At 47.0% G+C, this 16736-nt stretch overlaps 1 protein-coding gene across 1 annotated transcript; it reads right to left on the bottom strand.

The window, feature by feature from the left end:
* Nucleotides 1-213: 213 nt before the first annotated feature.
* Nucleotides 214-8564, bottom strand: KLF10 (KLF transcription factor 10). Its single transcript, XM_088442599.1, has 4 exons — nt 8380-8564; nt 5127-5354; nt 3705-4584; nt 214-2632 (listed from the first exon to the last, which is right to left on the bottom strand). Exons 1-4 carry the CDS (start codon nt 8434-8436, stop codon nt 2373-2375), a joined length of 1425 nt encoding a protein of 474 aa, XP_088298725.1. The 5' UTR covers nt 8437-8564; the 3' UTR covers nt 214-2372.
* Between the last annotated feature and the right edge of the window lie 8172 nt (nt 8565-16736).

Genomic DNA, 16736 nt, shown 5'->3' with positions numbered 1-16736 from the left:
TAGTTTTGTAGTCCCTCAAGCTCGCAGTAATTCTGGGACTTCTAGTTCCACAACAGCTAGAGAGTCACCAGCTGACTACCTCAGTTCTAGCCTGACAAAGGGAATATGAGAATGATATTATTTTCTCAATGTTTTTCTTTTAGACTTTGAACATATCCCCCGGGTGAAAATAAAAGGCTGCTGTTCACACGCAATTGATATAAAATTGTTCTTTAATTTTTAACGTGTATAAAGTAAAACATATGAAATGCTGTGCAAATATATGTATATATAGAAAATGAACAGTCACAAAATTCCTCTTACGTTAATGGTCAACATTAAACCTGTGCACACATCAGACATGAGAACGAAGAGTTAAAGCTTCAAAGCATCCAACAGAAACATTGGATGACTTGTAAAGTGTATCCGTGGCCGACGCAACAAGTAGCCATTCCGTACACCTGATAAATAGCTGTAAGGACGCAGACCATCACTTTACTAGGAATTGATGACATCATGAGCCCCAAAATCCTTAGCAAATGTATAGGATGCATACTAGACCAAAAACTTGGCTGCATCCACAGTGTGTACAGTACTGTAGGTTATGGGGACACGTACACAACAGTAAATATCCATCTGTGTATTAGCTGAACTCATTTAATAATATAAGGCTTTATTTATAACATTCCTCTGTCCACATCTTTTTAAAGATTTGTAACCAAAGTGCAGCTGAAACAGATGGGGGACATACAAGCACACAAATAAACCTCTATGTTACAAAGAAAGATGTACTTTTTAGTGACTGAAACCTGCAGCTTATTTTCTTACTTTTAGTACATCAGATTAAGTAGTAATGGTTTAGTAAACATTGAGTAAGGAGGTCCAAAATTTTACCTTTACCCCTGCAAGAGGCTTCACTTACAAAACCCTAAGCAAATACTGCTATCGCCAACATGCACGTCTCCCTTCTGAATACAAATATGCAGGGATTATTATATTTCATACTGCATCAGAGCATTATAACTAAAAGAAAAATTCCTATTTGATGAGCGAGATATTCTGGAATATGAAATATTGCAAGCGACACTTTAATGAGAAACCTATCCAAAACAGAAGCTCCTTATTATGCAAAAAGTTCATTTTAGAATAAAATGACAGAAAAAAAGAGTGGGCATACAAATTGCCAACTTATAAAACGACAAGTGAATTTCAACTAACAGTGTGCAAAAAGGCATAAAGCCATTTTCCTTCACATTCCCTGACGGCATAGTAAACAAGGCAGGAAATTGCGTTATAACGTAAAGAGTGCTCAAAAGAAAAAAAAAAAGTTGCCACAAACTTTTTAAAACTGTTTTCTCCGGGGATCTCACCAAGGGACGTTTTCAATATAGTAATGTGTATTTCACAAAATGGCGAATCCTTAAAAAGAATTGTTGTCTGCTGCAATACCCGTCTCTGTGGGTTTTGGCGACGTTTACTATTACTGTCCTTTGCTTACCAACGTCAAAAGAAACCATTAATAAATCAGTTAATGGGTTTTCCAAATGAAATGCATTGAGAGACCCATGGTATTGAGTTACTAGTAATAGGTGTATGTAAATCCAACTTTCATGGAAACTAAAAAAAAATAAAAAAAAAAATAGTAATATGAGTAACCTGCATTTTGTTCTGGAGAACTGGCACAGGGAGGATAACATGAAAAATTACACAATTTACCATTCCTGAGAAGTATTATGAAACCTATAAAACAGTCCCATATTAATAAGCAGATCAGGTCAGCCCCTCGCCGCTGTTACATATGAGGAAGAAGAGAACCCTTACTGAAAGCACGATAACTTCATAATATATTTGTTACCTCTAAGAAAATGTACCTATTTAAAGAACATTTTATGTATCATGTATGTTAACTACCCATTATATCGCTAGAACTGTTAGTAAGTCAGACGGTTATTGCTACTCAGTGCTTGGTACTGTTAAACCACAACTTATTTCCTGTAAGGACAGTCCAGACCACCATGTAGTAGCCTAAATGAAGCCACTTTTACCAAGTTAGTATTTACAAGTCTACATAGATTTGTAAGCGTTACCATTGGCTCCAAGTTAATCTCAACATATTCTGGCAACATTAACAACCGGATAGTGCTACACAAACTATCTGCACTTTACATTTTTTTCTTCAGTGCAAAAGAAAAGAAAATAAAGTAGGAACCAAGTCCTCAAAGTGTATTTTGGTTGCTGCCGCCTTTTTCCTTCACGGACCGCGTTTCGTTCTGGGAAAGGTGGTCCTAACCAGACACGCATCCATAATGGAGTGAAGGTGATTCGTCTTCACGGTGGTGGACACGGACATGCCGTGAACTCTGAGCCGAGAGAAGCAAGCTCTACGGGCACCCTCACTGGACAGGAGCCGATGCCTGTGGCACCGCGATATCGTTCAGCCTGCTCACTTCCATCTGCCAAGTGGGGAGTTTTTTGGTTGAGAGGTGGCGCCTTGCGTGCTTGGTCAAGTGATCGCTGCGCATGAAACGGCGGTCACATTTTGGACATGCAAATTTCTTCTCTCCTGTGTGTGTTCGGCGGTGGCGGGACAGTTCATCAGATCGGGCAAATTTTCTGTCACAACCTTCCCAACTACAGCTGAAAGGCTTTTCTCCTGTGAAAGAAAAATTGCGTTAAAAGCAAGAATCTAAGTACGTTGTCTGCACTAAACCCATATTTGAAGGACATCTCTTGTGCCCAGTGGTTCCCAAACGGTGTGCCGTGGCACCCTGGGATGCCTCAGGACACTTGCAGGGGTGCCTCAGGATGGTGGTCCGGCACCAAATCAAATTATTTATGGTCAATATAATGTAAATATGCAGACAAATTATTTATGGTAAATATAATGTAAATATGTGGACAAATTATTTATGGTCAATATAATGTAAATATGTGGACAAACAGAAGCGCAAACCTGTCCATCACCACATAACTGAACCTAATAATGACAGGTAAGCACTATTAACTACACTTTACAAAAAAAAATTCTGAATTTCTCAATAAAAAAAAAAAAAACTTTTGGCTTAGGGGTGCCACGAAAACAATGCTGATACTCTACAGTGTTCTACGCAGAAAATTTTTCCAGCCGGGTGGCATCAAGAAATAGCCGGGTGGGGCCTTTGCAATAATACAATGTTTTAAACCCTGACCTTATAATGATTTAAACTTAAAATAACATTTTATATATTAATTCTCCTCTTCTTATTTAGAGGTCCAGTCGTCTGATTATGAAAAAGCTGCAAAGTGTGTAGGACCTGGTCCTTTTTGTACAGCTCCCAGATACTGTCCCCACTTGCAGGCTCCCAAAGTGCCGGGTGGTGGCCTTTTTCTTGCCAGGTGGTGCACCCGCAAAAAACAGCCTGGGGAGAAGAACACTGCTCTATGGAGCCGTTATTCAAAAAAGTCTGGGAACCACTGTCTTCTGCAATATGCAGTAATGTGATGTAGCACAAATTAGAAGTCTTATATCAACTACTTTTTACCAACAAAACGAAATTCCAGTTACAAAAAGGAGGAAAAACACCCCATTGATATAATAATTGTGCACGTCTGTCCTGAGACTGCCAAGCGCACTACAAGTTCGCGACCAAGGTGTGAGGTGCGCTGACAGCAGGGCAGGGATGATCCAACATATGCCAGGACCAAATTACTATTAAAATAAAAATGGAGGTGAATCATAAACATACCTGTATGCGTTCTCATATGTGCCTTTAGGTGGGAGCTCTTGAAGTAGGTCTTGCCACACCCATGCTGGCTGCAGACATGACTTCTGATTCGAGACGGATCCACATGGGCGGTAACTTTTCCTTCAGGTGGCACAACTCCTGGTGCAGGTGCAATTGGCGACAGTCTGGTACTGCTGGACAAAACAGTTTTGGTAGTGTGCACTACAGGCTGTGGCATGACAAACATCACTCTGCCATTGGGCACTGGAGCCCCCATATAAAATAGAGGATGCATGACTGCTGGCGGATGAGCGGGGGTGTTTGCTACGACTGTGGTCACCAGTGAGTTGTGAGAAGAGAAGGGGACCATTTGACAGAAGACGGGCAACTGCGGCACAGTATGTGCAGCAAGCGGGGTGGAAACTAGTAGCGGAGGGGATGGGATCTGCATTGGGATAAAACTGGCATCAGAAGAACATGCTTTGCTATTGCAAATCTGCAGGCCAGCAGGAGACACTCTACCAGGGTTATCGTTCACAGGTAGGAAGGAAGGTGCCACCTGTACGTCAGTCTTGATATGCTCTGGATCAGACCTTTTATTTTCATCCTTTTGCTTGACCACAGTAGGTACACTTTTTGGCTCATTGCTGCCTCTTGTGGCAAGCCCATCGAAATACTTCGGCATGACTGGATGTTGATTGTAGAGCTGTGCATCGGCAGTATGGCGGATGACACTAGTCACTTGGGCTTTCTGGTGGCTCGGTGAATGTCTTTCTACTGAATGGTTGCCCGAATTACTGGAAGGCCGGCTCTTTTCAGCAACTGGCACTGGTGACATAGGCTTGGCGCCTGGAGAAGGGGACATCTCAAACTCTGCAGGGCTGTACGGTGGGGTTAGGCACTGTAAATGAAAGGAAGATCGGTTGGCTAAAATGACAAATCTGCATTCTTTAATGAAACTAGAAATAAAACCCAAATTCCCACCGATGCTAAAAAATATATGGATACTGATATATTACATGTGATGCAACTAAAATACCTGAGCAATAAGGAGTTCCTACGCACTTTAGGCCGGATTCAGCTTTGGGAATAGAGTAAGATGGAACAAGTAACTGTGCACCAGGGTAATACCATGCTGCACTGCAGGTGGGGCAGATGTAGAATGCGCAGAGAGATTTAGGTTTGAGAGGGGCGTGTCCAAACTGACATCTAAATTGCAGTGCTTAAATACAGATGGCCAGGATTTGTGGGCTACATGCAAAAGCAGCCAGTATTTATCCCGCATGCAAATAAAATGTATGTATTTGCACCCCTTGCATTGCAACATGGTTTGTCCAGGTACACAATTACTTCTGTCTTACTCTATTACGAACTGTGCATCAGACCCTTTAAGGACAGTTCAGAGTAACTATACGGCTGCACAATAAAACAGCGCACACTTACAAAGGCCGGCATGGCGGTGGCAAACTCCGATGTGATCACACTGTCTTCATTCTCAGACAGATCAGATGCTGGAGTAATTGGCCGCAATTCAGCGTAACTTCTGGGCTCAGGCTTCCAGCGACTGCTCATGTACATAAGAGCTTCCACAGCCTCAAAGTCACCTTTCTCTGTAGATTTCCACGGTGTGCCACCGCATCGTGGACTTCCGGTAATGCCCATATTTTCTAGCTAAAATTAAATCAAACAAAAAAAAGTTTAAAAAAACAAACAAACAATACAACAAACATTCAGTTGTATATACTTGTGTATTATTTATGTCACTGATTTGTTTAAAGTTGCCACCGCGATCCACATTGTAGGTTACGTATGTAAAGACACTGGGTGGAATTCAATTTAACTCAATGTTGTTTAGCTCCGGGAAGGAGTACCCACCCGGAGCTATTCAATCGGCCGCGCTATAAACCCGCAAATAGAGGATTTCTGCTCGCACTATTCGGAGGTGTGAGCAGAAATTCAACTTAACTAGTGCCACAATGCCAGTTGCGAGCTTAAGTGCCAGCCACAATGCGGAAAATTGATTAGCTCCGGGCACTCATTCCTGGAGCTAAACAACTTTGCGCTCAATTAAATTCCCCCCACTAGAGTGTACAACACTAATTTGTTGTGTCAAAATATTAGTAATACAAAGCACCATGTTCCATTGTATTAACGTATTGTATGCAATCAATCCACTGAAAACCGACATTTTGGGGGGACTCCAGCATTATTTAGTATCAGGACCATTGAGCATAATTGTCCTGCTGTTCATTTCGTTTACAAAAGCGAACGAACGTGGCCAATTCACCAAGCGCTATAAACTAGCGGCACAATGTCTGCGCAAGCAAAATAAGTTTTCATTTTACTTTTCACTAGGTCACGGGTTGTTTTTTTTTATTATTGGTAATAAACAGCCCTGAAAAACACACTACTAATCGTTGATATATGCGGTGATTTGGGTTGGCCATCGATGATTAGCAACCATCGATGATAACTACTAGTCCTACCATCAACTGGAGGGAACCTATGTGTCCGGATGGCTAATGCAGGCTGTGGTCTGCGCATGTGCAAAGTTAAACCATCGGTGGTTTATAAATGATGGATTAAAACCATCAATGGACAAGCCCGGCGGCAAATGGCAGTGACACCATTCTGGCTAAACAGCTAAGACAGTAATAGACCCAAGAACCACTTAAGCAAAAATACATTTTTAAGAATAAATGCTATACAAATAGCATGACCTCATCTTGTTGTTTAATAATATATTAAATTAGACTATATACTATTTTAGTCAAGCTTTTTGTAAGGCGTGGCAAACTCCTTGTTGATGCAGATTTATTGTTTTCCAATACAAAAAAAAAAAAAGTACTTTATACAGAATTGAAACAGTAGCTTATATATTTTTATCTACCGTATATATAAGCCATTAAGGGAGTATTCCACTAATTAAAAAAATAAATAAATAAATAAATATATATATATATATATATATATATATATATAGTACAACTATAACTGAAAATGTTTTTCCACTCAGTGCCCCCCACCCTACTTGGCCCCACGCCAAGACATTACACCCAGCAATGACTTCACATAAGACTCTATTCTCCCACACACATACATACACAACACCACCTCCACACCCGCCTCTCTCGACCCAGTTACACAAACACACCGCTGCGCGCCGCAGCCAATCAGCGCCCTCCACAACACCCTATTGGCCAGCGAGGGAGCGCATGCCGCACAGCGATTGGACGGCGGGCCCTGGGTGGGCACGTGAACGAAGCGTGATCAGCTGCTGCCTCACAGCGCTCAGGAAGCGTGAACCCGGCGCACTCGCCGCTCGGCGACCTCTCACCTACTTTCTCCTCAGTCTTTGCCCCGGGGGCGCGCACCACTGCTGCGCGCTCCCGGCGCCTTATTATGTAGGTTGACGGACCTGCAGCCAGCCCAGCCACCGGCAGAAGTGTCCATAGAAAAGTTATGGGGATGCGGATATTGCAATGCACATTCAGTATTGCTGCTGGTTCATGCACAGCTTGTCCATCATCCAGTGACATGCTTTACTCAGTACTACTGCTGGTCAGTGCCCAGCATCACAGCCTGTCCATCATTCATTCACATGCCTTATTCAGTACTACTGCTGGTCAGTGCTCAGCATCACAGCCTGTCCATTATCCAGTCACATGCTTTACTCAGTACTACTGCTGGTCAGTGCCCAGCATCACAGCCTGTCCATCATCCAGTCACATGCTTTACTCTGCTGGTCAGTGCTCAGCATCACAGCCTGTCCATCATCCAGTCACATGCCTTATTCAGTACTACTGCTGGTCAGTATTCAGCATCACAGCCATCATCCAGTGACATGTATTATTCAGTATATCTGCAGGTGAGTGCTCAGCATCACTTCCTGTCCATCATCCAGTCGCATGCATTATTCAGTATAGCTGCTGGTCAGTGCTCATCACAGACTGTCCATCATCCAGTCACATGCATTATTCAGTATAGCTGCTGGTCAGTGCTCATCACAGACTGTCCATCATCCAGTCACGTGCAATATTATAAAAGCACGGTGATGAAGCGGTCACAAGTCTATAATAAGGGATAATGGAGGTAATTGCCACCATTACTGCCCATGGCAAGCAGCAATACTTCACCAGCAGGGAGCTGCCTATTAATGATGAGTGAGCTGAAAGCCAAAGCCCTCCTCTCTCCCTATAATAAGTAGTTATACACCTGCACTACAGACCATCCATTGCATCAGAACAACAACTCCCAAATGGCTTCCCAAATACCAACCAGCACCTGCATTGCTTTCTTGTAGCTCAATTAAAAACAAAAAAAAATAACTAGCCCTGTGCCCTATCAGCAATGAGAGATTCGGTTTCAAAGCAGCTATTATAGCACTGTAGCACCTCTGCTGGGGATCACCGCACCCATCACGTAGCCACCACCAACTCCTATCCCCAGTATAGCCTAAACCCCATGCATCCAATCAGGCTTGGGGAGTCTGTGGCTGTACAGCTGTGGAACTACAAGTTTCAGCATGCCCAGAAAGTGGGAAGTCACTATGTTAAAGTCCAATATCACAAATGGTCACCTAGGACAAGGCTCCTTGAAGTAGCACAGTATCACCAGCAACAGGGGTGTCATTATTTGCCCTAATACTAAATAATAAAACATATCTGTTACCCCATACATAGCAGAGGGGACTCACCCTGCTGCTGCTGTGCAGCTGATGGGACGTGTAGCTGAGCATCGCTGCCTGTTGCATGTAGCAGGGAGTTCCTCCTGTATGCTTGCTGTGCTGGGTGATGCTGGCGCTACGGCTGCTGCAGCGCTCTCTCTGTGTGCTAATCGCTTCCCAGCTGCTCCCATTCACAATGTAGTATTAAGGCTCCCACCAGGCAGCGCTGGGCGGGGAGAGCGGCGGCCAATCAGCGGCAAAGGTGTGTCAGGCGGGAGCCAATCAGCCGGAGGGCCGCGCGTGATCAGCTGCTGCTGTGCGGCGTGGTGGAGAGGGGGCCAGTGCGTGGTACACACAGTGCTGCTGCTGCTGCTGCTCCCGGCCGGGGCTGCTGCTTGCTGCTGGATGGTGGGAAGTCCCTGAGTGTCTGATGCAGTGGCCCCGGCATCCTCACACTCGGAGGAGGGATCATCACTAATTGTCACGTCTCAGTCATTCCTGCTCATCATTCCCTCCCCCCTCCTAGCTGAGACCTCAGTGCTGGCGATGTTGTCCTGCTCTCCCCTTTGTTCTCTGCTGCAATACATGTGTAATCCCTCACTACTTACCTACAACAATCCCGACGTTTCTCTATGGTACCTGACCTTTACATTACATAATTGCATTTATCACAGTGAGAGACCAAACCTTTGACTGGTACTTCCAGGGGTCTATGTAGTAAGCCTTGGAGGAAGATAAAGTGGCCGGTGAAAAACTACCAGCCAATCAGCTCCTGTCACATTAGAGGCTCTGTTTGAAAAATGACAGAAGCTGATTGGTTGTTACTTTATCTCTCTCCAAGGCTTAAGGCCCCCATACATCAGAGATGGATTGCAGCAATCGTGCAATTTGCAATCGATTGTGTATAAAAATCTGCAATGTATGGGCTTCACAGATTGTCCAACATGTTGGATTTCACAGATCGATTGGGGCTGTAGATTGCTAGTGATGATCAGCAGATTAGCAGACCGTTTCCAGTAAAATGATGGGCCTTTCAAGATTGCCAGATCTGTGTTTGCTGCAATCGATCTGCAAATCACTGAAAAAGATCTGTAGTGTATGGGCTCAGATTGCTCGATTGGGAAATCCTAAGATCGGACAATAAATCTTCAAATTGTTCAATTGTGGTTTTCAGATTGCTGATGTATGGGGGCCTTTAGTTATAGATCCCAAAGCATACGTGCCTACTCTCCCGTAATGGCCGGGAAGCTTCAGAAAATTGGGTGGCAATCCCGGCTGCCCAGAAGAGTGGGCAAGTCTCCCGGCCGTCTTGCCCATTTTTACGGGTGGCTGGGAGTGCCACCCCCGGAAACCCACACCCCCAGCAGAGAGGGGGGAGGGGGGTGGGAATGTTGCAATTTGCACTGAATTCCGTCATCGTGGCTCTGCCCCCAATGCTTCCTCAAGTCCCCACTATGCCCCACCGCTGTGCCGACCTGGATGTCGGCAAGTAAGCTCCAAATGTCTCCATGCAACAACGAGACTAGCTGCTGGCAGAGTATATTTCCAATAGTATCACTATGGGATGTCATACTTACTATTATACCACCGGTAATTAACATCACCTATCCGGTAAGGTTTAGCAGTGTCTCCCTACTCCACAACCTCATCTTCTGCATATGTTGTTGGCGACGGGTTACGGTGGCTACATACTTGGGCAACATATCCGCCAACCTAGGGATCTGCAGACCGAGCGGCAGATTGGTAAGCTATATACACTTACCAATCTGCCGGTCGATGTGTCTGCGTCGACAACAACACTGGGCAAGCATTTAAATTTGACAGCCCAGTTGAGATGTCAGTCAGCGAAGGTCCCTGCAGCAAGTGTACGGGCAGTCGGCAGGCCGACCGTACACACAGCTAGATGTGCTTATGTATCTGCAAGATATATCGGCTGTGATCTAGAGCAGATGTGCCGATGCACTACAGATATATAGCCCGTTCAATGGAAGGGTCGAATGCTGTCAAATGCACATAGTGATTTTTCCCCGCAGGGATTCAGCAAAGCTGGAAAGGATTCTGCCAACGCTATCTATAAATGGCATAATAATTTCAACAAAAAAATAGCAGTGGCCTTTTGTTAAATATCAAAGTGCTGTCATAACCATTTTAGCGTTGGAAACTGGTGCTAAAGGGGTAATGACTCAAATGGAGCCTGACGGAGGAATGGCAACTGAAGGATTAACCATTGATAGTGCCATCAATGCATGGGTGTTTCTAGAGAGGAGGGGACCCGTGTGCAGTCTCTGTCCGGGGCCCCCTCCTCTTTCTGGCCGGCAGCACTCAGCGCCGCACAGGTAGACTCTGGGCACTAGAGTGTGCCCAAAGTGTAGAGCAAGTGCAGGTCACCGCGGCGCCCATTTTCCTGGAGTTTAACCTACTGCGCATCCACAAAACACAGGGAAAATGGTCACAGAGGCCATTTTTCAGGCAACTTTGACAGCGCTGATACCCGTACTGATGTGGAACTCTGGAGGCAGAGTGGTAAGTATTAAAAATATGGGTGCAGGGTATGCGGTGTGGGCCCGCACACCCATTATATATACGCCCCTGCATCACTGCTTAGTGATAAAACCATCAATGGTTTGACCCATCGATGGAGATACCTGTTCTGTGACACTGCTGGCCAGTCAGCACTAAGCTCAGCGACACCTGCTCTAGAGAAAATAAAAAACATTGTTGCCTCTGTGCCATTGATGTCGGAGACCCATCGGATCTGGACTACTGATGACAAAACCATGGACCATTGGTGGCAACCATCAATGGTTGCTAATATTTTGTTCGTCTGTGGCCATCCCTAGCCAAAAGTCACAGCTCATTCGTTAAAACTGCAAAAATGGGTAACACGCTGGTGCCACACTTTCCTGTTACTGATGCACATGGGCGCTGAGAGGGGGCTCAGCACACAGCTTGTGCTGGGCTGCAGTGCGAGACTACTCGCGCTGCTGCAGCAGCCGGAACAGTCTCCTATGGCTATGGGGGGAAGCGATCACACTGATCGTGCCCCCCCTGCTTAGCGCCGGGCTGGGGGGCTTACAGTGATTTATTTTTATTTTTTTTTCCAAGGGGACGTGGCCACGCCTCCAGCTATTAGGCCACGCCCCCTCCATTACCTGGGTTCGGTCGGGCTCTCTACGGCCCTGCTGATGCACACAGCAATGAATATGTGTTTGGAGTGGTGGAGGCTGGGTAAGGGGCAGCCTAGCAATTCATGAGTGATAGGCACACTCCCATAGTGAAACATCCACTCCACAATCGTGATGTGGCAGCACCCCTGTCCCAATTCATGGATCTAATATGTTAAGAGGTATGCAGTTCTATTCCTATTCCCGTATAGAATGCTAGAAAAATAAAGTTTTTTTGACATTAGTAGGAAAGGGACATAGGCTTAGCTATATGGGCACTGTAATGTGGCATAATGTGAACTGGGGACACTGGGCCTGATTCAGACCCGCTTGGAGCATGGGCTGATGCGATGTGGTCTGTAGCGGGTAGCGCCGGAGGGTGGAGTTAACGCTCCCCCTCTCCGGCCGGTGAGATGTGCGGGCGCCGGTCTCCCGACGTTGGAAAAATGTCTACATATCCCGGCATTTCACCCTCGCCGGGATATGACAGTCGGGAAGCCGGCTGCCAGTATGAGTTTTCTGTTGCACAGTACAGTATATAACCAGTGGCAAACGCAGGATTTTGAAAGGGGGGTTTCCAAATAATTGGTAACAGACCCAATGACAAAAATGTCTAATCAGAATAAGCCTGCAACATACACTTTTCATAAATATTATTCTCCCCCCCCCCAAATACATTCAGCAGTAATCTGAATGTATTATTCTCCCCCCGCATATACATACATTAATCATTTGGCTTCCTTTAATAAATATTATCCCTCTGGCACCCCCACCTACGTCGTGCGGCTCCGGGACTCGCTGCCGGTCACAGTGCCCCTATGGAACTGACTGGGAGGGGCTTGCGTGCTGCAGCACCCCCTACAGCCAGCCCAGGCAGTGTCTCTTTATAAAAAAATAAAATAAAAGTAATATTGTTCAGTAGCTTGCCGGGCACACAGCGATGGAGCAATGGGCAGGGAAAGGTTCTAGGTACTCAGCCCCCCCTCCCCCGCCTGTCTGTGCGGGTATTACCACCACAGAAAGCAAAAGCTGAGATGTATGGGGAGTGTGGAAATTAATGCAGATGGACTTAACCAGGGGATATCAGTTATATCTCCTGCGTTAAGTGTGTTAATGAATAGTAAAATAACGGTAATTAAGGAAACTGTCCTTAAAACCATTATTTTAGTGTTGATGAATAGGCCCCTTGGAGTCTTAAGGTGCCCATGCACGGTGCGATAGAGCAGCCGATCCGACGGATTGGTACGATTTAGCTGCTCTGTGATAATTGGTATGGACATGATATCGGACAGAGTGCGCACCCGTAGGGCCGTACATCGCACCCCCAGATCTTACTGCAGGTTCAGTTGATCTGGGGATGCGATGTGTGATCCCATGCAGTGTTATCCGGTTGGGGGAGAGGGGAGCCGGCATATTGGGCGGGCGGTCACCCGATCGTCCCGTGTGTGGGGATCGCCCGATATGTCGCATGGTGCATATCGCACAGTGTATGGATGTCTTTAGGGCCGGACTCAATTAGACACTTGTAGCTCCAGGCTCCAGGCTTTAATCCTCGGAGCTATTCAATTACAAGCCCATTTGATTGTACAGTGAGCCCGTGGTTACCATGCATGAATCCATAGATTCATAGATTCTGGGATAGGTGTCCCGGAGCTATGGGTTAACACACCATACTTGCCGACAGGTCAGTGCTGCAGGGGGCATGGTGGAGGCAATGGTGGGCGGTGTGTGGGGGCGAGACTGCGGCAATGGAGGGCGATGCAGAAGCGTGGTGGCAGCAATGGTGGGCGTTGCAGGGGGTGTGGTGGCAGCAATGGTGGGTAGTATGGGGGTGTGATCGCATCATTACAACCCTGCCCCCGCTATACATTGCAGAGATTAGCGGCCCCCCTGGTCTGCCCACTTTCAAGACCATACATAAACCCATATAACATGCCACTAATGGCCATGACAGCTGCATGCTTGTGTCGTAACATAAATGAGATAGCCATTGACATATTTGTGCACTTTTGCAGAATGTCTACTATTTAATTCCCCTGGTGCACTGTGAAAAAAAAAAAAATACACATCTGCATTTCTATCAGGGCTCCCGGCTTCCTGCTCAATACATGTGGGAAGAGATGGGTGTGGCGGGGGGTGTGCAGTGGTGGAGCTGGATGAATGCCTGGTTTATCTAATGCTCAACTAACGGTACATGAAGTACAAATGAGTGTCTAGGGAGCTGTGTTTTCCAGAGAGAGGTATTTTATGTCACTGCCGAAGTCACTGTCCTAAAGAAATTATAGATAGAGAAAGAGGAAAGAGAGAGAGATACAAAGACAAGTGGCACATCACACGTACAGGTTACATTCATATACATGAAATGTAGCAGAACAGCACGAATTTTAAATACAGTTACAACATAAAATATATGCGGCTATTGAGATGTGCAGCCGGAATGTGCAAGGCCTGGGACGGCCACTTCCAATGCCCGTGGACCATCAACACTTGCGCCAGTTCTTTGGCAGCCGCAGGCGCTGTGTCTCGTCTGAACTATGGGCCTGATTCATTACTGATCGCAATTGCAAAAGCGCACGCAGATCGGAGGAGAGAGATGAATCGGGAGTATTGGAGAGGGTATAGGTTTTTAAGAATGAGGCACCATAGTGCTCGTGCGCAGGCCAGTATTGCGATCGCACTGCGATTGCGTATGCATATGCAAAGCCATCGCAGAGTGAGTGACGGGGCTTCAGCATTTGGGAGTGGTGAATGGGGAGTGGTAGGAGAAACGCAGGCGTGCCTGTCCGTTTGAACGCCGTTTCCTGGGCGTACATAAATTAGCTACTGCGACGGCATTCGCAGCTTGAGTACTCACTGCATGCGACGAGGAGTCGCAATTTCTGAGACAGGTCAGACCTGCTGTAATTCTGCGCGAGGGGCTCATGTTACTCGATGTTACCGATGTATACGCAGGACTGTGAGGACTTACGGAAGTGAGATAGCAGTAGTGGGCGTCTCTAAGCTGGCTGAGCAGTTGCAAACATTAGCATATTTTTGCAGCAGAACTGCGTGCGTTTGAGAATTGAGCAGCATTCACTGACACACCCACGACACTCCCATAATCGAGGGCGAACTGGGCCAGGGTGCCAACTGCTGCTCGGATTATACACAAGCAGGGCTGGCCATGAGATAGATGACCCTAGGAACCGTATGGCAATAGTATCTCTCTTTAATCTGACTACCACCGGGGACTGTAGAGGCTCAGCACTGGGGTGGGGGCAGGGTTGCTGCGTGATGATCTCTCGGATCTCTCAGCCAGTGATCCAAGGAGCATACTTGCTTGCTTTCACGGGATGGTTGGGAGCCTCCCGCTGGTGCCACTCACCCGAACCCCCCCAACATTCACTCCCCCTTGTAATTGGTCAGTCCGGGGGAGCCGATGACGCGATTCATGCTGAATCTAGCAGTCACGCCCCCGCCCCCAAATTCGCATCATGTTCCCCTGCTCTGTCGATCTGGCTGCCTCCTCCCGGAAGAGGCAGTCAGATTGTTGGCAACCCGGCAAAGAAGTCTGAAGTAAGTTGAATTATCTCTTTCTTCAGAATCCACTGATCACTGGCTGGGAGATCGAAGGAGTCATCAGAGAGTGCCACCCCCACCCCAGTGCTCAGCCTCTCCTGTCCCACCCAGAAGCAAGCTCAGGCGCAGTCCGGCCGGCATTCTATGGAAGTTCTGTATGTCAAATGTACTCCAAGGCGGGGGTTTACCTTGAGTTGATTATAATGAGGGGGAAGGGGAGCATAGTGAGGCATGTGAATGGGGGAAGGGGAGCACAATGAGGGAGCGGTGTGTCACACTCATGTCAATGGTTCAAAGTATATTTATTTCTATGCACAGGCTCGCTGAGAGCCGCGGCGGGCCCGGGTAATAGGGGGCGTGGCCTAATCGCGGGAGGCGTGGCCACGGCCGCTTCCCGAAAAAAAAAAAAGATTCGCTTTGGGCCCCCTCAGCCCTGCTCAAAGCCAGGGGGGGCGCGATCAGTGTGATCGCTCCCCCCCACAGGCATAGGAGACTGCTGTGGCTGCTGCTCAGCAGCCACGAGCAGTCTCCACTGCAGCTCAGCACACGTTGTGTGCTGGGCTGCTGGGAGGGAGCGGGAGCGGCGCCGGACCCGGGCCCCCGCCGGGCCCCTCAGGAAGCCGGGCCCCGGTAATCTGTACCCGCTCCCCCCCCCTCTCGGTGCCCATGTCTATGCATATGCTGTGTGTATATATATTGTGATAGAATCACTGGAGAAATTGTGGGTGGCATATATGTGTGTCCCAGATTTCTCACATATGTGTTTTAAACTCCCAGGAAAAGTTGGAGTGTCGGCTTTTGGTAAGAGCCGGATAATGGATCCTGAGGGTGTGGATGTGAGAAGAGAAGGGAGGGCTCCATCCACAGGCCGTTCCAGGTGTTGGACCTTTCAGTCTGAGAGCAGGCTGATTAGTAGTTGCACCTGGAAGTGGCTCACATGCGGCGACCGGCCGCTGCTACCCCCTGTTGCCAAGCTCCGACCCGTCACTAAGCCCTGCCCCCGCAATCGCGTACCCCCTGCGACCCTCCCCCCCTCCCTTAATTACACTTACCTGCAGTTATCGGGCCTCCGGTGATGTCCTCTGTCGCTCCGGTCAGTTGACATCCCATACTGCACTGGGACCCTGTCAGGTGACGACCGGGCCCAGTGCAGCATGGAAGACCAGCTGACCGGAGGGAGGACATCACCGGAGCCCCGAACTCTGGTCCCTGGACTCAGGTAAGTTTGTTTTTTTTTACTTTTTTTTTTTACAGTAAATCAGAGTGTAGTCTGTTTAGACCACACAGCTGATCACTGGGGCTGGCTCCAGGCTCTGCTCTGCACGTTAGAGCAGAGCAGGAGTCCTGTAACCGGGGGAGACCCTGGATAATGCCACCTCCAGGTGGCGTTATTATCACAGGGCTTTCCCCGGTGTTTTTTCACATTTTATTTTTAGTAACTTTGGTCAGATCACATTTCCCATTACAATGATGGGAAATGCGATCTGCCTACTAAAAATAAGTGATACTTAGGGGTTGGAGTAGAATTTTAAGTTTTCTACTCCAATTGCCCTTTAGTAACTGTAGGTGATACTAAAATAATGTAAAAAGGGTGTGAAAATAATGTTAATAAATAGAGCCCTAAGAGAGGTGGTACAACAGCTAGTAGTCTGTTCTGGAGATGCT

Source organism: Taudactylus pleione, unplaced genomic scaffold, assembly GCF_031769625.1.
Source record: "Taudactylus pleione unplaced genomic scaffold, aTauple2 ptg000314l, whole genome shotgun sequence".
Classification (NCBI taxonomy): domain Eukaryota; kingdom Metazoa; phylum Chordata; class Amphibia; order Anura; family Myobatrachidae; genus Taudactylus; species Taudactylus pleione.
The sequence above is the reverse complement of the archived record's forward strand: the minus strand, read 5'-3'. Positions and strand labels throughout refer to the sequence as shown.